A 22,320-nucleotide genomic window follows, 5' to 3' on the forward strand; every position below is an offset into this window, starting at 1 on the left:
GGGATCACAAGCTGGAAAAAGTTACAGAAAATGAGAACGTCAAGCTACTCTGGGACTTCCGAATTCAGACAGACAGGGTTTTGGAGCACAATACTCCTGACTTCACAATCGTGTTAAAAAAAACAAAGTATGGATTGTCGATGTTGCAATCTCAGGTGACAGCAGAATTGAAGAGAAAAAACTGGGAAAGCTGACACGATATGAGGATTTAAAGATCAAACTGCAAAGACTGGCACAAGCCAGTCAAGGTGGTCCCAGTGGTGATCAGCACACTGGGTGCAGTGCCTAAAGACTGCACTTAAAACACAATCGGTGCTGACAAAATTACCATCTGCCAGCTGCAGAAGGCCACCTTATTAGGATCTGCACGCATTATTAGTCGATACATCACACAGTCCTAGACACTTAGGAAGTGTCCGACGTGTGATCCAATACAACAGCCAGCAGAGTGATCTTGTCTGCTGTGGACTCATCTTGTTGTGTTTCAAATAATATGCAATGACTGGGGAATTCTTGTTTATTCTGTTTAAAAATAGTTATATCATTACATTATGTTGTGTTGTGAACAAAAGAAAAAAGGGGGGAAACCTAGAAAATAGTTCTGTGTTGAGTGCAATGTTTTAAAGGGAATTGTCTGTGTCATTTTTTCATATTTCACCACTCCAATCAATGCAGACTACGATTTTTTGTGTGTGTCAGGAGCAACATGAGAAGCTGGTGTGAGAGAATTAGCTGTCTGCAAGGTCGTTGCCCAGGGAGGCTTTTCTCATGTCCCCATATGGGAAGCTGAAGCTGACAAATCTTTATCCTCTCTATTATGCAAATCATTTTTAAAAAGAGAAATGAAGAGATTATGATCTTACCTACCTGTTTTATCAATAGGGAGTTTCTTCCTCCACCAAAGAACCCTGTCAGTCCAGGCTGGAGTCCTACATTTATCACTGGTATCATAAGCCTCTGAACCAACATCATACTTGTATGTTGGACCAAAGTTTATAGTTCCTTCATGAAAATCCCTAAAAATCTATGAAAGAAATCATTTGTTACTCAAAAAATTGTGTTGTGCTATCATTCAAATATATGATTTTTTGGAGAATTTTTTTACAAAAAAATACAGATGCAAGAATAGAGACCAGTCTAATTTAGCAAGGCCACCACCCATATGTTGAGGGTTGCATTTTCAGCAAAGCAGAGCTGCAACTCCACAAAAGTTTCTTACTAATAAACAAAAATTAGGATCAGGGAATGGTGTGGGGATCAGGACAAATTCCTGCCTCCCTCAACTTCCCAAAAGACCAAATTCAACTGTTTTCATCCCCAGACCCTCTCAAAAGAGCAACCAAAAGTGATACCATGCCCCTTCCTGTCACCATTTTGAGAGAGACTATGAAAAGAATGGAAAAGATGTCCTATAGACTGTCAGCCAGAACCTGGAAAAATACAGAATTTCCCAGATTTTGGGAGCTATAATCACAGAAATGACTTCTGCCTTCAGCTTAGTTAAGTGAACTTCTTTTGGTGAAATGTCTACTTCATACTAAATTCTCTAAAAAGATACAATACCCTTACTTTTCCACTGGATTTCTGCTGCTGCAGTTGGTCAAATTCCAGAAGTGTTGTCCAGTCTTGCCGTTTGAGGAAATAAAATACTTCTTCATAACTCAAGTCAATGCGATAGTTAAAGTCACCACACCAGAACACATAGTCATGAGAGAACATATTTCTTCCCTGTTAGAAGAGACAAGATAATATTTTAACGGGCATGATAAACAAGTTTATTTTAATCTTATTGATTGCCATGTCAGAAATGCTTTCGTCGAATGATATAAAGACTGGAAAAATGGGGCACTATACTTCTTGATACAGTATCAGTTTTGGTACTGATCACCACTTAATAAAAATTGATTTATCTAATAATCTAGCATAATGATGGTTACTTACAGTATTTCAAATGCAGAGCTATTTCTTCATTTTAATGAATACTTTTCTATTTATTTATTTACTTACTTACTTACCGTATTTCTATCCTGCCCTATCTCAACCCAAGGGGGACTCAGACCAACTTACAGTTTGGCAAAATTTGATGCCACATCAAAACGTAAACATAACAGATTAAAATACATTAAACATTAAACCATTAAACAGAAAACAATAACATTTAAATAAAATTAAAACAAGTTTTAAAACAGCAATTAAATCAACCACATAATCCGTACTCAGAGCCCATGAGCCAATCCAGTTACAGTCACATTAATTCCCAGTTGTCTATTGCATTGTAGCTAGTCTCCAAAGCCATGATTTTACTTGTTTTCTGAATGCCAGGAGGGAGAAGGCTGATCTCACATCACTAGGAAGGGAGTTCCACAGTCAAGGGGCCACCACTGAGAAGGCCCTGTCTCTCGTCCCCACCAGCCACACCTGTGAAGGAGGTGGAACTGAGAGCAGGGCTTCCCCAGAAGATCTTAATGTCCATCCTGGTTTTAAACTGGAAAAAAACATGTTCTTATCCATTGAAGGCTCTGTATTAAATGCTCTACTGTCTCAATTGTAATATTAAACCAAGCATTTAGGAGCCCTGAAAGAAAATCCCAAGGACAAGCACAATCCCATCCCTGCTTCTTCCACTGCTCATTTGGAAGCAAATAGCTCGTCCATATCCTTTTTTGTTGCAAAAGTTTCATTCTGCAATTGGTAATTTAAAGTTCAATTTCAGAGCATGTGCTAGTCTTGTTAATACAAATAATCATAGTTTTAAAACATGGCCATATAGCCTGAAAAACCTACAATAACCCAATGATTCCAGCCATGAAAGCTTTCGACAATACATTAATCATAATTAAAATTAATCCAGTTGAAAAGTATCAAATGCATTTAGAGTGCAATGCCATTTGTCTAAGATTAACAAATATTTGTCATTACAACAACACTAGAGGGCACTGTTAATATGGATATAGTATATAACAGTTACACACTGAATTCAGAAATGTACAGGATATATGTTAATTACAGTAATAGACTACTGGACTGAAGGGAAGCATTAGGATTAAATTACAAAGATTCAAAACAGTTTAAGTGGCTGGGGGGGGGGGGGAGAAAGGGCACGGGGCTGTTAGGAATGGTGGGAGTTGAAGTCCAAAACACCTGCAGGGCCCAAGTTGGCCCAGGCCTGATATAGCTTGTAGAAATAGAAATTGGAGGACTATAGTTTGTAATGACTGCTTGTAATGATAGCTTGTAATGATACCTTGTTGATAAACAGAAAGATATAAATTGTTTTACAGAGATTCAAAACATATTTTAAAAATTTCAAAACGAACATAAACAACATTTTTAAAACACACAACAAAGTAAATGAACGTGTTAAAGATCTTATACCCTGGTTTATATAACCTCTTTTTTATTCCACTGATAACACGGTATAACCGTTCCTATCCAGCAAAAGAGCAAATCTAATTAGGTTCCACACATTACCCTAGGTAACACCCAATTAAGGACAGTATTTGACTCAGATTGGACTTGTGATATTCTCACATTGGTTGTGTGACCACCAAGTAACTGGAATTGTCTCAAAAATGTCCTCTTTGTAGGAAAAAAAAGCACTGCAGATGTTGCAAATCATGCAGTGAGTCAGATCCAAATAGGCACTGAACAGAAAAGGAAAAACAGGGTGTGCCTCCTGCAATGATTCTGACTGTTCCTTGTGCTTCAAAGTCTTACTGTCTTTTCTTTAATATCACTGGTAAAAAAACAGCCTTGGTTTATTAGTATAAATAGTTTTGCTTTTACAATTTCTTGAACTACAGTAGAGTCTCACTTATCCAACATAAATGAGCCAGCAGAACGTTGGATAAGCGAAAACGCTGGATAATAAAGAGGGATTAAGGAAAGCCCATTAAACGTCAAATTACATTATGATTTTACAAATTAAGCACCAAAATATCATGTTTTACAACAAACTGACAGAAAAGGCAGCCCAATACACAGTAACGTAATGTAGTAATTACTGCATTTATGAATGTAGCATCAAAACATCGCAATGTATTTGAAATAGCTGAGGATCCAGGCAGGAGGCAGACTGTTGGATAATACAGGATGTTGGGTGAGCAAAGGTTGGATAAGTGAGACTCTAATGTATCAAGAAATCATCTTGATACATCTCCAACATCTACTTTGTTCTATAAGTTTGGTTCCTTCCCTCCAGATTTCCAACCTTTTGTATGGTGTTGCCAGTTTTATACAAAGAGCCAAGGGTTTCAGATTGTTGTGTATTTTTGTATATCTAGCTAATATTTATGCAGTTTTAACTAAACAACCCTTTTAAAAAATCAAAGCTTTGCCACTTGACCAATCTTAAAAATTGTGTACAGACCTACAGCATGTGCCCACTGTTGCGAGATTTCACGAGCCTTACCATGGGAAAACTCAGCTTCTGAGTAATCTCTTTATAGTCCTCATTTCGTTCTTTCACCTGAGATTGACCAGCTGTCAGGTGACTGCATATAAAGCATAAGCTGGTGCTATGGAACTGGAAACGGATGGCGACGGCTCCTTTATTACCAGTTTTCCCTCCCATACCAGTCTTCACTGTGTCCACTGCAACATCCCTGGGGAGAAGGAGGAAGCCCACAAAGCTGAAAATAATTTTCTACCTGAAAACTGAAAAATACCTATGCTTAAGATAAGATTCTTTACAAGCATACGGGAAAGTCTTGCAAGCAGAACTATGGTACATTGGGTTCTCAGTATCTGTGTGGCTTTGCTGCAAGACTTCAGCAACAACAAAAAAGAAGACATGCAGTCATATGATGGACATGCTGTTGGGTATACCATGATATCAGCCGTAATAAGAACAGAGGGAAGGGTTCAGACTTGGTTCACATCACATGGAAGTTGCTCTTGTAGGCTGGGTCTGAAGGAAACTATGGGCCAAAACATCTAAAGTACAAAGGAAGGCAGTGGTATATCATGAATGCTCCAATGCAGCTGTGGAAAGTTCTGACATGGTCAAAGCAGTCATTATGTGCTTAGAGCCAACACATAGTTAATTCCTACCATATAACCTACACCCTATGGTTAGTCAATGTCATTGATTTTCCTCAAACGTTCAGTTCTAGGGATTAATAAATCTACAACTCTGGGCCTTTACACACATGATCCAGGTATTTAATGTATTGTTGAAGGCCAGAATCACTGGGTTTTTGCAGGTTTTTTCAGGCTATATGGCCATGTTCTAAAGGCATTCTCTCCTGACGTTTCGCCTGCATCTATGACAAGCATCCTCAAAAGCCTACAACAATCCAGGTATTTGATTGAACGTGCTATCAGGGATAAGATGTACTCTTGAAGCCAAAATGAATGAATCTCATGAGCAAGACCTATATATCCAATCCTCTGTTTGTATGAAAGGTTAAGCATGAAGAAGGAATATGTGAACTAAGACTTCGTCTCATCATCACCATGTATCTAACCTTCCTACACAGATAGATAGGAGCCTCCAGTGGCACAATGGGTTAAACCCCTGTGCCAGCTGACCTGCTGACAGAAAGGTTCAAATCCAGGGAGCAGAGTGGGCTCCCGTCTGTCAGCTCCAGCTTCCCATGCGGGGACATGAGAGAAGCCTCCCATAGGATGGTAAAGCATCCAGGCATCCCATGGGCAATGTCCTTGCAGACAGCCAATTCTCTCACACCAGAAGCAACCTACACAGATTAAGCATAAACTAGTTTTAGTTAGCTCTCTAGTAACTATTATAACTGCGCTGAAAATTCATTCTGAAGAAAATGGCTGGAACTGTGGTATCTTTTAAAATAAATAACAGACTAATTTTGCTCTAGGTTTTAAAAACAAACTTGTTTTTTCAATTCCCTCCTAATAATTATTTCCCCTTACTTTCTAGCTATTTTGACAAATTTGAAATTGCTATGAAAGAACATGCACATGTTTCCTCAATCCCAGTAGTCAGATATTATCTGCAAACAATATCTACCTGATGAAAGGAACATGGAAAGGTCGTACAAAGATGAACAGGCAAACACCAACAAGTTGTGCTGCTGTCAACAAAATGTATCGGTGTGTCCTCGAAAGAGCTTTCTGAAGCTGTTCACCCCACATCTTCCTATTAGTTGTGCTGAAACAAAGAGAAACCAGGTTATCATTTTCTCAACAGGTGATGATTTAAAAAGGGGGGGAGGGGTTCTGAAGCATCTTGAAATATATTTTAGACCTGACCATGGACCAAACTAAAATGGATCACCACTAAATGGTGTTTGGTTATGTCATGCTTATTCATCACAAACACAAAACACAATGGCCTTTGCAACTAGAATTTTCTTTTGATGGGACATTAAAAAGCTAGCATCTTTTTAGTGACTTAGGAGGGCATGATTTAGACTTAAATCACTATATATTCTTAGGATTCTGATGGGGCATCAGAAAATTGTATAACTATGTCCCTACAGTCAGACGCAGAATACTATAATCAACTATCAGGACTTACTTGGACAGAGGGGCATTTCCCATGTCCTCTGCTTTCCACTGAATATTATGAATGCCTGTGTTAAAAGGTTTTAGAGAGGTTTTTTTTTAAAGGTTTCACTTTATGCTGAAATGATAATGAAGAGGGTGCCAGGTGAGCCTCTTTGAAGGGTGTATTCCACAGTCAGGACATTACAGATTAACAGAATCATAAAGTGAGAAGAGACCACAAGGGCCATCCAGTCCACCCCTTGCCATGCAGGGACACACAAGCAAAGCACTCCCACTTCACTTGGCTGGGGCATCTGGAGCAAGACGGTGAAGAGTATCTCATTGTTTGAACAGATGCATATGAAAGAAAGCACTTTTTAGGTTCAAAATCATAATGGTGTTTAAAAATTAAAATGAACTTTCAAATGAGCCTGGAAACAAGGCTGGGCACCAGTGCAGCCAGTGATATGACCTCAATTCCCAGCCCTAAATTAACAACCTTGCAGCCAACTGCAGTTTCTGAACTGTTTTCAGAGTCAGTCCAACAGTGAATACGTAGCTGTCAGAGCATGAGTCACTAAAATGCCGCTACCAGAGGTATACAAACTATGTGAAACTATGCTAGTATACAGTATGAAGTTTACAGCTGACAGTTCATTTTAAGCATACCTAGCATTCACAATATTCCCAGCATTTAATTCCACCATCTCCTCAAATCCCACAGCAAATATGTCAGCTGGACAGTGGTCATCTATGGAAACAAGAGAGAGAAAATACACAAGTTGATTTGATCATACTATATAACTATTTCATTTTTTAAATGAGAGCAACATACTAGTAAATAAAGTGTGGGTTTGGCAAGGATAGATTCTTCTCCCTGGCTAGTAGTACCTTAAGTTCCCCCTCTCCACTGTCTAAATTGTGGTTCAATCATGAAGATACTGGTTGATTAAATACAGATTTTATGTTTTATTGTTACATTTTGCAATACTTCCATTCAGATCTTTCTACTAATGGTGGTGCCTTATGTTATGTGAAAACTAAGGAACATGAAGTGCTGTGGGATAAATTTTAGAAGAAGGCAATGGCAAACTGATCCAAAGTATTTCTTGCCTTGACAAATCTTATGAAAATCATGGGGTCCATATAAGTCACCAACAACTTGAATGCAGGCTAGGGACACATTTCAGCTTTCTCACTGACGAGGAATATCAGTGATGGCACAATTTTAATACTTAATATAATTTTTACATTTTTAATATGTATTAAATTTAATTCAACAGATTTTAAGCCTAATGTTGTGTATGTTTAAGGCACTGTGTAATTCCCATATGTAAGCCGCCTTGAGTCCCCCTTGCTGTAGAGAAAAGAGGGGAATAAACAGGGTAAATAAATAAATAATAAGTATTTTGAGTAGGCTTTAAAATTCTCATTTCAGGGGAGAGATGCAGGAAAGGTCTTGTTTACAGACTCAGCCAGGTTGTCTTGGACTATTTATGTACAAACCTGCATCCTGCAGTAAGACATGTAGCTGCAAGAGACAGTCATGATATTCCATCCAACCCTTAACCAACCTAGCTTTTCTCAGCTGCAGCCACCCACAATTTGGCTATTTCCTGTTAGCAGAGAACAGGAAGAGCAGTAGACACACACCCAGCTTTTTCCCTATAGTTGGGTGCACAGCAATAAGCATTCACAGAGACAGCTCAAGGGGTCCTCTGGGAGACCTGCTGATGAAATCATTGTTCTACATTGGCTGTAGGAAAATAGTTGGGTTCAGTGGAGATTGAAATTGCAATAAGGTGGGCTGAGGAGATTTTGGTTGTTGCACAGTTACTAGCATATTCCACCCTCTACCACAGTGGTTCCCAACCTGTGGTCCGTGGACCACCAGCAGTTTGTATGAACTAAAATATGGTCCACGGCCACACCGTTACTACACAGTTGCAACAAGAGCAACTGGTCAAGTGAAACCCTCTTATAGTGCCGAGACTTATTAAATATGGTTTTCTGTGGGTGAGCAGATGGTAACTAATGGATGGCATATGCTCTATATCAGAAACTAGAGCTGATGTGGTCTATCCAATGCAATTTTCTGAATCAGTATCCCAAATAACCAAACCAAATCTAAAGTTGACCAAAAATTGAGTCGTAACCCTTTTGGTACTAATGTTGGAGAGTGGTCCCTGGTCAAAAAAGGATGGAAGCCACTGCCATGAAAAAAAAAGAACAGCATAAGTCCAACTAACACTATTGTAATGCATCATCAAGACACCCAAGTATCCTAATCATTTTAGACCTTCATAACAGATAGTGTGTGGAGGGTGGAGAAAATAAAGAAAACCATAATGTTTACATGTTTAAAACTTTCCTTCTTAGATTCTACTGTTGTTCAAGGTGTGTCCATGACTCTTTGTTACCTTGAAATTCTGAGACTCCAGAGAGCTTAGGGGAATCCAGCAACCAGTCTGTTAATTCACTGGTTCCAAGGATATTACTCTTAAACTGTTTTCCTCCATTTACATTCCAGGTCCCCATGGCAACACGGATTCTCTTGAAATTAGTGAATTCAAATTGACGCTCTGACATGGATTTCAAAATGCTAGGAGTCACTGGTGGAAAGAAAGGGGAGAAACGGGAGAGAGGATTTTCTGCCATGAAATAAAATGAACAATGGGATGGTGTTTACTATATACATTGTGATATATATATATATATATATATATGAGAGAGAAAGAGCATACAAAGCAAATTGTTAGAATGGATAACCTATTGCATTGTTGGTGTGCCTTTAATTATTTTTCATAGCAGTGAAATGAGGGCTAAACATTTAGTACTATACTACATAATCAAGGAAGAAGATTACATGGAGAAAGTAATCTTCTTCCTTGATGACCACCACAATCTATAAGTGGCCACACGAGTAAATGAGGAAGGGCTAGTTCAGCCTTTAAAGAAACTCTGTGTGTAATTGAAATTACAGGCATTTTGCTAACTCACCAATCCTTTCTGTATTTACTCATAAGTTGTCCTGGCGTTGTCAGGAAGAATTCACAGAATTTAAACCAATCATATATACATATGGGAACACCCCGCTCCCTGGATTCAAACCACTAACCTTTCGGTCAGCAAGTTCAGCAGCTCAGCTGTTTAACCCGCTACACTACCAGGGGGCCCAGGGCTATTAGTACTGTAGCATAATTACCACCCCAAGAATCAGGACAATTATTCAATAAATGCTAAGTTAACATATGGCTCTTCAATCCATGCTTTTGAGGCCAGTAATTATTGTTTGATTATGATGTAATGATTGGTAGATTTCTGTAGACTTTTTCAGCTTGTTGGATTGTTTTAAAATGCTTTATATTATTTAACAATTTCTAACTTCTGTAACTTGCCCTGTGATCTCTAGTAGATATAGGGTGGGATATACTACTTCATCAAATTTAAGTATTTTATAAACAAGCAACTCAGTTTTTGCAATTCTCAATATTTTTCTATATTGTGCTCTTGCATGCTTTCAAGTGCGCACCCGTATCAAATTGTACAGTGCAATAAAATATATTTACATTTGCGATCGAAATACTTGTTTCTATTACTATTAAGTCATCAATGCTTGTGGAGCCCCCAGTGGCGCAGTGGGTTAAACCCCTTTGATGGCAGGACTGAAGACCGACAGGTCGCAGGTTCGAATCCGGGGAGAGGCTGATGAGCTCCCTCTATCAACTCCAGCTCCTCATGCGGGAACATGAGAGAAGCCTCCCACAAGGATGATAAAAACATCAAATCATCCGGGCGTCCCCTGGGCAACGTCCTTGCAGACGGCCAATTCTCTCACACCAGAAGCGACTTGCAGTTTCTCAAGTCACTCCTGACACGACAAAAAAAAATCAATGCTTGTAGAAATGTGAATGTGAATTATCTGTCTGTCCACCGATACCCAAATATTAAGAGAGATCTCCCTCTTGCTTACTCAGCCATGCTGTGTGGTCCAAGAGCATTCTCTCTTTATCTGCATATTCTTCACTGTAGAAATCACCTGTAAGCAGTAAGTCAATGGCTTCTTGTTTCACCCCATCAAAAAAGTTTGACTGAATGGTTCGTGACATTGAACGGGCACCATCCTTGATTTTCCCAACCTGTGTAACAAAAGGATTCACAATATTAATTTAAACCATAATAAGAATTTCCAAGAATGAGAAGGTATGACTTTCTCCTGTACCTTAGCTTTCCTTTCCTTTCCACGGCTGCCTGTAAAAATCCTACTCAGGTTGTGTCCATTGTGGGTCCACATTGCCTTATAGGACTCCAGAAAGCGTTCAACTATAGGCTTAGAATTTAACCCAAGGCTCCCTAACTGAGTAAGAAGGACCTGGATGAAGGAAAAAAACAATAAATGAGAATGAAAATAACAAAGAAGGTCTCATCCTGTACTATATCCTATGTGTACCGCTAGGTACGGTTGTAAGACTTTTGCTCAGTAGAGTAGGAATTTTCCTCAGTCTCGTGAGAAACTGGTACAAACCATGTATCCAGGTAAGGGGAGATTTTAATATAGAGTGTCTGATTAATAATAACTCACCTCAAGGGCTATGAAGGACTGGACAGTGTTAGTTCGACCCAGGCAATCCAGGCAATTCACTCGCAAGGTTCCCATCTGTTGGCTTCAAAAACCAAGTTAAAGAACTAAAGAAATCAGAACTGAATATCCCGCTGAAGATTCAGAAACCGCCATACAATTTTTGCACGAAAGATTTAGGATTCCACGATCAATTACATGTTAAAAATCAGAGACAAATCCTTTTGTAAGGATTTGAAAACCTGGATGTTTCAGTTAGCATTTGAGAATGGCTAGTCCCAGTTATAAATGCCCCATTCTTAGGTCACCTGATAATATTTCATTCTCTGCACTTCATCCAATATCCAGCCCTCTGATATTTTGTTTTGCACTATCCCATTTTTAATAGCCTGGTCTTGTCTATTTATTACTGGTTATTAATTTTGTTGAATTTTGTTTTGAGTTTCAACGCTGCTGTTTTATATTCTTATGTTTATTTAATTGTGTGTGTTTTTAATCTGGTTGTTATATCTTAGTATGCTTTTATTTTAACTATGTTTTTGTATTTAATGGATGGTTTTGCTTTTATGTCTTCTGGGCCTTTTGACCCATGTGTAAGCCACCCTGAGTCCCTTTGGGGAGATAGTGGTGGGGTATAAGAATAAAGTTGTTGTTGTTGTTGTTATTGTTATTGTTATTATTAAAAATACAAGATGAGTCCACAGCAGACAAGATCACTCTGCTAGCTGTTGTATTGGATCACACATCGGACACTTCCCAAGGACTGTGTGATGTATTGGTGAATAATGCGTGCAGTTCCCAGTAAGGTGGTCTTCTGCAACTGGCAGATTGTCATTTTGTCAGTGCCAATTGTGTTTAAGTGCAGGCCAAGGTCTTTAGGCACTGCACCCAGTGTGCCAATCACCACTGGGACCACCTTTACTGGCTTATTATTATTATTATTATTATTATTATTATTATTAAGAGAGCAACGTTATATATTAATTCTTATTAATTATTTGCCTTGACAGAAACAGCTTTCCACATGTGTCATTAATGTTCATCAGGGAGCCACTGAACCAAACAGGTTATGCCATGGAAGTGACATCTTAGTCTAGGTCATCATTCGTTTACTACAGGAAGTGGATTTATTCTTCATAAGTCTGACCACTTTATAGATGTTAAACAAATTAGGGCTTGAGTGATTAGACTAGGATTCTGGTCCGCTGGGGTTCAAATCCCTGCTTAGTCATGGAAACTCAGAGTGTTACCTCAGCCAAAATCTCTCAGAGGAAGGCAGTGACAAATCCACTCTGAACAGATCTTGGCAAGAAAACTGCAATTGTGTTGCTATAGATCAGGAATGATTTGAAGGCACACAACACAAACAAGAAGCAGGACTGAGAAACAGCGGCTACCTAAGGTCACAATAGAGTCAATCTCACTAAAGTCTCCCAGGATTATTCATTCCAACTCAAAACTTTTAGAGAAAAAAAGCAGATGTTTTCAGTACAAATAATTGCTTGAATTCAAAATATCAGTAAGTTTGAAAGCAAAAAAGAACTGTGACCAACACCTGCCAAATTTGATCTTGGAAAATCTGATTTAACAACACAAATACGTGGCATCAAAGGGCTAGGACACTCACCGGGAACTTGCATTCTCGCCTTTTGTGAAGATGCCTAATTCTTCCCAATGCAACTTTAGCTGAGGCCCCAGCAAATTCTCCAGTTTCTCCATTTTCCCACCTTTTGCAAACTGATGGTAATCAAAGTTAATCATGGGTGTGTCCGCTGCGTGGGAGGATGCCCAGAGCAGTTTCTAATTGGAAAAAGGAGGGGGGAAAGATTTTTTAAATCCTCTTTCATTGCTTCATAAAGAAACATTTATTATAATATGAACTGAACTGTGTTGAACCATTTACGAACCATTACAAATCAGACATAAATCTCTGAATATGTTTTAAAAACACAATATTTAGTTCCTTCTGTGTTCCTAAAGAGTCCGTTTCTCTCTTTTATAAACCACTATAAAGTCCAGCTAGATTGGGTGATACATGAAGTACTGGATAAACAGCTATGTGGCCATTTAGTACTTCTTAACAGAAATTTGTATTTTGTACTCTTTTATCATGTCAGAAGCGACTTGAGAAACTGCAAGCGGATTCTGGTGTGAGAGAATTCACCATCTGCAGACACGTTGCCCAGGGGACGCCTGTGGGAGGCTTTTCTCATGTTCCTGCATGGGAAGTTGGAGCTGACAGATGGGAGCTCATGTGTCTCATGGATTCGAACCACTGACATTCAGGTCAGCAGTTCAGCTGGCACAAGGGTTTAATCCATTGCGCCACTGCGGCTCCTATTTAGTACTTAAAACCCAGGTACCCATATCACGTCTCTCATGAATTTGTAAACAGAGAGCACCATCTGCAAGGCAATTAAATTATTACTTCCATGGAAAATAAGATTACCACTGAGTTTGGGGCACCTGATTGAAAATATATTTAATAGATGATGGGTGCATTTGCTGAAATATTGCAGGAGTTGGTAGAAGCACACAGTAGAAGTTTCAGTGTTGCACTAGGACTTGTGAGACCAGGATTCAAATCCCGCTGAGTCACTAGAGTGTACAGGTTGACCTTGAAGAAACTGCACTATCTAAGCCTTAAAGGAACAAAATGAGAAATCCTTATCTGAAAATTTTTGCCAAGAAACTCTTAAGTTGCCATAAGTCGGAAATGACTTCAAAACACATATATGACACAGCATTACATGATGTAACATCGCTTTAATGAGTTATCAAATTATCAGATGTTACTAACTACATTGAGCCAAAAAAAATCTTTAAAATATTTCTGCAAATTGAGAATATCTCAATTGCAGGGTCACCATCTTAAAAATAGCTGTTTGTGTGCTGGGAGAAGCATCTAGCAATAATAATTCAAAACTGAGATCTAGTGATTTCAAATTGGGTACATCTTTTTGAAACACCTTGTAGTATTTTGAGACCCTGGTGGCATTTGTACTTGGTATTTCTACTTAGAGCCCTCAGGACTGCTGACAGGACTGCTGCAGGGTGAGCTCCCATCTGTCAACTACAGCCTCTCATACGGGGACATGAGAGAAGCTTCCCACAGGATCATAAAACATCAAACATTTGGGTGTTCTCTGAGCAACCTCCTCCCAGACAGCCAATTCTCTCACACTAAAAGCAACTTGCAGTTTCTCAAGCTACTCCTGACACACAAAAAAATCCTTTGTATATTGGCTCTGCCTCTATGATGCCCCCACAGAGCATGGAGATATTAGAACTGTCACAATCCCCGAGCCATCAGTATCAAAAGTACCTTTTTCTGAGTGCTTCTCCCTAGCTATCCTACTGGCCATTCTGCCTCTTCCTTGAATTACATTGCATAACTTGCTAATATAGAATTGACATCTTCCTATTCTCCATCTCATCACAAATCATGACTGTTAATGTATGCCTTCAAGTCCTTTCCAACTAAGGAGAACTTAATCACAATGTCTTCTTGGCAAGTTTTGTTCAGAGGAGTTTGCATTTGCCTTCTTGAGAGAGTGTGACTTGACCATGATGACCAGTGCGTTTCCACAGACGAGCAAAGATTTGAACGCTGGTCTTTGGAGTTGTAGTCCAATACTCTGACCACTACATCATTCTGTCTTTGTGCAAAGCATGTTGTTTGTATAAAGTACTTCTTTAAAATATTTCTATCTTACATGTTAAGCTGTATTGCAGGACAACGTTGATGCAAACGCTTAAGCTTAAGATAATAACATTATTACAGCCTCCTTCCTGTCAAGGATTTGTTTGCTTACACCACCATTATTACCAACTTCGTCTTAAAGTTCAAATGGCACAGTTCCAAAATAAATTCAGAAAGACTAGGCAACTGAAGCACTGGCTATGTAAGGGCTGTTTGTAATTGGGAAGGAGGCCTGCTTCCCTGGTTTATTATTACCCTTAGATAGGTTTCTTTGGTAACTGCTCACACTTCAGTGACTATTTACAGACAGCTGCACACATGGTAGTATACTTGGGAATTGCATTAGAGTAAACCACTACTGCCTCAGCATGAATCACTGTGCAAACATGTTGTGTCCAACACTGCAGCTGTGCCAATTATTAACCACACAAAGAAATGATCCTTTCTATCTGAAATTATAGATATTATTGAGAGAAATGGGTGGAAAAAGATAGAAGAAGTAATGCTACACTCACACTAAGGTCAAACATTTGCCACTGCTACACCAGAAAAACAGCCCGCATATTGGAGACATGCTCAAGAGCGGAAGGGGAAAAACAGACAACTAGAAATCCACATTCAGGGACTGTGCTGGTGATTAGGTCCACATGTCACCCACCAGTAATAGACTGAGCTCTTTCAAGCGGGAAAGTGAGAAGAAAATATATTCTGTCATAGATGAACAGATAGAGCGCTCTTCAGAGAGCAGTGCCACCTGCATACTTCACAGAGCCAAACAGTTTGCAAACGCTAAGTTCTGAGATACTTCTTCATGGAAGCCACCATGGCCTGGCTGTCTTGGGAGATTACTAGGTAGGAGACGGGCCTCAGAAACAGGGTGGACTAAACTTGTTTCTGGCCATGCTCCTACTATGGGAAGTATTTGCCCCACTTGCACTCAACTGCCTGATGCAGATTCCCTAACCCGGCATAAAAGAGTTAGTGAAGTCAAAAGAGGGTCCAGCCTGCCAGGAGACACCCACACACACTCAAAAGCATGGCAACACCATCACTGACCCATCCCAAGAATATGTAATGATCACTGAACAATTCAATAGTACTTTGATCAGTCTTGAATCAGGCATGTTTGTCTTAGAATTCTATTCAAAGAAAGCTGAAAAGGTTCATCCCACTCAGAAACACACACATCACTCACCAGTTTTTGGGCGTCCAAACAGCTGTTTGGGTCCAGCTCTTCCCCAGGCATTCCATCTAACTTCCCTCCATATTATATGGCGGAAGCTAGACCTTCAGAGTAGCATCACAGTAGGACTTGATGACCTTTCCACTTTTCCCATAACAATTTATTCTCCCAACAACTCCAGCTCTGTCATGTGTACCATCTGTGTGCCGAGAGAAGGTTGCCCTCCACAATCCAGGCAGCCTGAACAAGCTGAAATCCAAAGGGCTATTGCCCGTGAGCTCACCAAACTCCCCATAGCACAAGAGGACTTCTGCAGAATCCCATTACCCATTATGCCTCCAGTATGGGATCACAGCCTGCATTTCTTCCTACTCTGACGAACGCTGTCAGAAATTCAATTCAGAACACCTGGGGCACAGCCCAGCACTATTTACTTTCAGTAAAAGAATCCCTTCTATGATTAGCTTCAAAGAGGTTATGTAATACAGGCATTTGCCTTTGAAATTATGGTATTAATTATTTAAATCTGGGACTCTATTACATTTTTAGTAGACAAATATACATTTATTTGGGGAATAAATAACCTTAAGAGCCGCATTACCATAACAATGCCAAACATTTTAAAATTCACCTTTCCAGAGGTGAGATGGGCACAGCTTCATTATTATGACATTTCTTTCTTATTTTTGTCACAATCAAGACACTGAGGGAAGAAAAATTGGCAAAATGGCACATCACTTGTTTTTACCTTGAAAGCCCTGTTGAGGACATCCTCTCCACCTTTGCTTCCTAGCAGATTAACAATCACTTGTTTACCATACTGTTCTTTCAGAAGCACCATATGCCTGCAAATGTCACAACAGGGTTTGTTTTTTTTAAAAGGTAAGACAAAACATTATCTCAAAACAAATGCAATGCATACCAGACATTACTTTATAAACCATCTCATCTTCTGAGAAACCAACAAAAATGCCTGATTTATTCTTAGACATTTTGAGTTATTCTGTCATTTAGATCAGGCATGGGAAAACTTCGGTCGTCCAGGTGTTTTGGACTTCAACTCCTACAGTTCCTAACAGCCAAGTAGGCTGTTAGGAATTGTGGGAGTTGAAGTCCAAAACACCTGGAGGGCTGAAGTTTGCCCATGCCTGAGATTGTCCTCAATTTGTACAGCCAGTAATTTCTGCTTCCTCATGTCTTTATCACATGTACCTGGATTCAATAGTTTCTAAGGGCTCATCTACACCAGCCACTTAATTTGGGGTCAGTATATAGAATAAATGCTCAAGACTAGCCCTAAAAGTGGCCACATACTTCATCCCCAACCTGCAGGATGTTGGTCAAAGACCATTTCAGTCCCTTTGGAATGTCACTTTATTGTCTACGTCACCACCATCACAGGCACCTTATGCTGACAAGGAATCCATGCGATCAAGGAGTGACCTCTACAAGTGACCTCTTCATCTCATGTTCTTCCGCAAGCTACTTCACATAATGAAGGTGATTAGCCATGCTGACTAGTAGTCACTGATGGCTCCAACTTCTACAATTCATCTAATCCAGTGGTTTTAGCCTACAACTCCCAAAACTGCAGCCGGTTTACCAGCTATTAGGATTTCTGGGAGTTGAAGGTCAAAACAAAACATCTGGGGACCCACAAGTTGAAAACCATGGATCTAATCCCTTTTCAACATCATCCAAGCTGGCAGTCATTGTGACATTTTGCAGCAATGCATTCCACTACTATAAACATTCAAAGCTGGAATTCAAAGGGATAAAACTGTCCTACTCCAACACTGCATTTATCTCAAAAGGAGCAAGTCTAACCATCCCAATTATTAATGGTAGACAAAATACCTTGGAACTGGACTATTCCATGAGTACAATTCCCGAAGTCTGATTTAAAATAATCATTTCAACAAACTTAGTAACATTACAATCCTAACAAGTAATAGCCACGTCGGGCAGACCGCTTCTTCTACCAATTGTAGGCATCCTTCCACACCACTTCTCTCTGCTCAAAAGCCAAGTGTAGACATAATGATTAGTAGGAGGAGTAACACAGAAGGAAGAAAGCTCCAAAGGGTAATCCCTCATCTTATCTCAGATTCCTTAATCATGGTTCAGCCAAACATTGTTTAGGAAAACATAAAGATAAGTTTTGAGGGTGGATTTGATGGAAGAAAGGTGTCATACTATACAGATGTTCTGGAATAGTCTGGCATGCAAACAACAGTGTTAGACATTATCTGTAGTATAACAATTAATCTTACTTGTCAAAAGCAGGAGCATTAGCTTCCAGGCCTCTGGTAAGTTTCAGGTGATGGTGGGAACCAACCTAATTGGACAGCAATGAAAATAAGCACTGTTTTTCCCCATTTTCATTTACATAATATGTTTTTCTGTTATCACTAACAATCACATTGGCAGATGGTACTATCAACAAAGAAAAGAAAATGTATTATCAAGTTAGGCTGAAAAATGAAAGTATAGCTTTAATAATAGTTACTTAATAGACGAGGGTTTATTTGGACTTATCTTGCCCAGAGTAACCTATTCTATTGCCAAAATGATTTCCCACAGGTAAGACTATTAGAGCTACTCCAGAACAGAACTAATTTGCTGAAAGATACAGGGCTTTATGTCCCTGAGCGTTCCTTATTCCACATTCAAGAGATCATTTAAGCCAATCCAATGTATTTGTATAATTATAATTGCTATTCTTAAACAAGGATAATGCCTTAATTACTGCAGTACAAAACAACTAAAGCAGAATAATGGTATTTTGCTATTTTCGGTCAGTGAATTTTTATTATTCCAGAGGAACTTACAAATAGGCTCAAAACTTATATAAAAAGACTGATTTTGAGGCTTCATTGCTTTAAATCTGTGTTTCCTAAAAGCCGATTTTCCACTTAATTTGGTCTTCAGCTCCAAAATTCCCTGATCATTGGCCAAGGCAACTGAGACTTTTAGAAAGTAAAGACCAAAACAAGTGGAAAACTGAAGTTTGGAATCACTAAAGGAATGTTTTGTTTTCCATAAATCTAGAAAAGACCAGCTTCAGAAGTGCTCAACAGACAGACTGATTCTAATAAATGTAAAAGTCTCCTGTTTTGTTTTTTAAAAAATCCACAGAATTTTGGGGCTCAAACTGTATTGATGAAACCATTGCATGAAACAGTGCAAGTAAGTGGGAAATGATCATGCTTTTTTCCACATGTCACAAAATTTTTCACATTGTGCCTTGAGGAATTGCTGAAAAACCTTGCCTTTCTGAGAATATCACAATAGATTCTGGTATACTTCATGTCACCAACATGACTGATGGCATGAAGTGGTTCCAGTGCTTTCTTCTGCTACAGTGTTTCCTCAAAAATAAGACACCATCTTATATTTACTTTTCCTCAAGAAGACACACTATGGCTTATTTCCAGGATATGTCTTTTTTATTAAGTATGGTACAATGATCTACATTTATTCAAATATAGTTAAGTCATCTTCTTCTTTCCCCTGAGGACACACAATACCTAAAGCAGAGCATCCTATTCCTCACTTCACTGATATTTTTACTTTCACTCTCTATATCTCTCTCTATACCAGCCTTGCTCAACCTGGGGGTCGGGATCTCTGGGGAGGTCATGAGGGGATGTCAGAGGGGTCACCAAAGACTACCAGAAAACACAAAAATTTCTGTATGGGAAATTTGGCCCAATTTTATCATTGTGGGGTTCAGAATGCTCTTTGATTGTAGGTCTATTTTCCTCAAATTCCACCAGTGATCACATTTGGGCATATTGAGGATTTGTGCCAAGTTTTGTCCAGATCCATCATTGTTTGATTCCACAGTGCTCTCTGGATATAGGTGAACTACAACTCCAAAACTCAAGGTCAATGCCCACCAAACCCTCCCAGTATTTTCTGTTGGTCATGGGAATTCTGTGTGCCAAGTTTGGTTCAATGGCATCATTGGTGGAGTTCAGAATACTGATTGATTGTAGGTGAACTATAAATCCCAGCAACTACAAATCCCAAATGACAAAATCAATCCGCAACCCCACCAGTATTCAAATTTGAGTGTATCGAGTCTTTGGGCCAAATTCGGTCCAGTGCATGAAAATACAATTACATATCAGATATTTATATTACAGTAGCAAAATTACAGTTATGAAGTAGCAACGAAAAATAATTTGATGTTTAGAGGTCACAACAACATGAGGAACTGTATTAAGGGGTTGTGGCATTAGGAAGGTTGAGAACCACTGCTCTAAGCCTCAGCTTGCAGCACGCACAGAACAACCAGGACCTGACAGGGGCTGCCTGCAGCTCTCTGGTCACCTCCGAGATAGCAGCTGTCACAATGGGACAGATGAGAAGGACTGCCTGTCTTCTTTACCGCTCTGTGCTGGTATGCTGAATAGACACACCTATCACGATGTCTTATTTTCGGGGTATGGTTTATATTGGGCAAATGCTTAGAAATCCTGCTATGGCTTATTTTATGGGTATGTCTTATTTTCAGGGAAACACGCATTATCAAAAAAAGAGAGCCCTGCTTTCATGTGACAGGCTGTATTAAAGCATCAATGAAGACAACTCAGCCTCTCACACAATTAAGATGTTGACTTTTTATTACATTTATTTAAAACATGAGTTTCTCTCCTCTCAACCTATGACAGCATAGTTATTTATTTATTTACTTACTTCATTTCTATCCTACCTTTCTCACCCAAAAAAACTCAAGGCAACTTACAATTCCGGCAAAAATTCAGTGCCGGCAAAAACCAGTCCTAACAATAAATATTAAACAGTTAAAAATGATTAACAATAAGCAATATTTATTTATTTAAAACATTTCTAGCCCACCCTTCTCAGCCCCCGAGGGGGGACTCAGAGAAACTAATACTGGCAACAATTTGATGCCGCAATATCACAATATAACAATATAAAACCATAAAATACACAATAGATTAAAAACAAAAACATTAGTTATACAATCATATAGCCGTTTCCATTGCTATAACAATCATATGGTCCAATGTTCAAAATGCCATTATGCCTGCTAGCCAAAGGCCTGGTTCCAAAACCAAGATTTCATTTTTTTCCTAAAGAAAAGGAGGGAGGATGCCGATTTATTTATTTATTTATTTATTTAGAAGTTTTATATACTGCTCTTCTCGACCTCCGGAGAGGAACTCAGGCCGGTTTACAGCATGTACTGAAATACAGTAATATAAACAGTACAATACATCATCATTAAACATTAAAAACTGAAAAATACAGTAAAAACATCATCACAATAATCTAATCTAATAACAATAATAATCTAATCTCGCTGGTGAGCGAGTTCCAAAAGTGGGGGGGGTCACAACCGAGAAGGTCCTGACCCTTGTCCCCACCAATTGTAAAATACATCAGTGTACAATTTTAAAAAGCATATAAAGTGCATAGTTCAATTATCTCTAATAGAGCACTAGACTTCTTCATTTTACGCTATTTACCTGCAGTCCAGGTTGCTCCCAAAATAATGGAACGGAACCTCTAATCTGAATGAAGGATGAAACGTCCTTGTCCAAATAAATTGTCTGTAAAAATAAAAATAATTTTAAATCAATGCCAATTTTTGATAATTTCTCAATCACATACTTCATTTTTCTTCTCAAAAAGCAAATCTAGGCATCAGTCCAATTTAACTGAGAAGTACCTTTAAATTTACAGGAAGTCCAAGAGTTCATGGGAAATAAATTCATACTCACAATTAATCAAAAAGGGACCATACAAACAAAAGATATCTAATCAGCTGGCTTGTTATAGACTTGCCTGATGTAAGATGTGCCTAACTTTCAATATTTGTTATATATAAATGAGGGACCTTCTGCAGATGACAGTTTCCAAACCCTCACAGACTATGAACTAGGAATTTCATCTACTGCAATTTCCTCTTCTCTGCAATCACAAAGGAAACTAAAGATAAAATCGAATATTTTTTAAATAAGGGCTTTTTGCCATGAAATAGTTCAAAACTATCTCGAAAGTTGGGTGTTTTCCGTCCCCTTAATCTTAACCTACAAAGAAGCCCAAAGTGGCAAAAAATGCCAAAAATATTAATGGAAAGTGATGTGTCAAAATGGTTCTCAGAGCACAGAGAAATGGCCCCTACCTCTTCACTCTTACCAAGCCCAAATCTACTAAAGTATAGTTTTTTAAATATATATTATGCCTTGGTGACAATGTAAAAGGTAAAGGTAGAGGTAAAGGTTTCCCCTTGACATTAAGTGTTGTCGTGTCCAACTCTGAGGGTTGGTGCTCATCTCCATTTCTAAGCTGAAGAGCCAATGTTGTCCATAGAGACCTCCAAGGTCATGTGGCCAGCATGACTGCATGGAATGC

The 22,320-nt window shown here is 38.9% G+C and overlaps 1 protein-coding gene across 2 annotated transcripts in view; it reads right to left on the bottom strand.

Moving 5' to 3' along the window:
- SYNJ2 (synaptojanin 2) overlaps positions 1-22,320 on the bottom strand; it is a 76,898-nt gene that overhangs the window by 23,285 nt on the left and 31,293 nt on the right. The window contains exons 5-17 of one of the 2 annotated variants that reach the window (XM_060753648.2): positions 21,432-21,515; positions 18,204-18,268; positions 16,679-16,775; positions 12,672-12,844; positions 11,048-11,129; positions 10,688-10,837; positions 10,505-10,604; positions 8,886-9,077; positions 7,135-7,216; positions 5,987-6,127; positions 4,412-4,604; positions 1,570-1,728; positions 868-1,024 (exon numbers count right to left, since the gene is read on the bottom strand). In XM_060753648.2, the coding sequence (XP_060609631.2) occupies positions 868-1,024; positions 1,570-1,728; positions 4,412-4,604; positions 5,987-6,127; positions 7,135-7,216; positions 8,886-9,077; positions 10,505-10,604; positions 10,688-10,837; positions 11,048-11,129; positions 12,672-12,844; positions 16,679-16,775; positions 18,204-18,268; positions 21,432-21,515 (1,675 nt within the window). Of the gene's footprint in view, positions 1-867; positions 1,025-1,569; positions 1,729-4,411; positions 4,605-5,986; positions 6,128-7,134; positions 7,217-8,885; positions 9,078-10,438; positions 10,605-10,687; positions 10,838-11,047; positions 11,130-12,671; positions 12,845-16,678; positions 16,776-18,203; positions 18,269-21,431; positions 21,516-22,320 lie in introns of both variants that reach the window. The other variant, XM_060753647.2, reaches the window with a different exon arrangement.

The sequence above is a fragment of the Anolis sagrei genome, chromosome 1, assembly GCF_037176765.1.
Source record: "Anolis sagrei isolate rAnoSag1 chromosome 1, rAnoSag1.mat, whole genome shotgun sequence".
NCBI classification, from domain to species: domain Eukaryota; kingdom Metazoa; phylum Chordata; class Lepidosauria; order Squamata; family Dactyloidae; genus Anolis; species Anolis sagrei.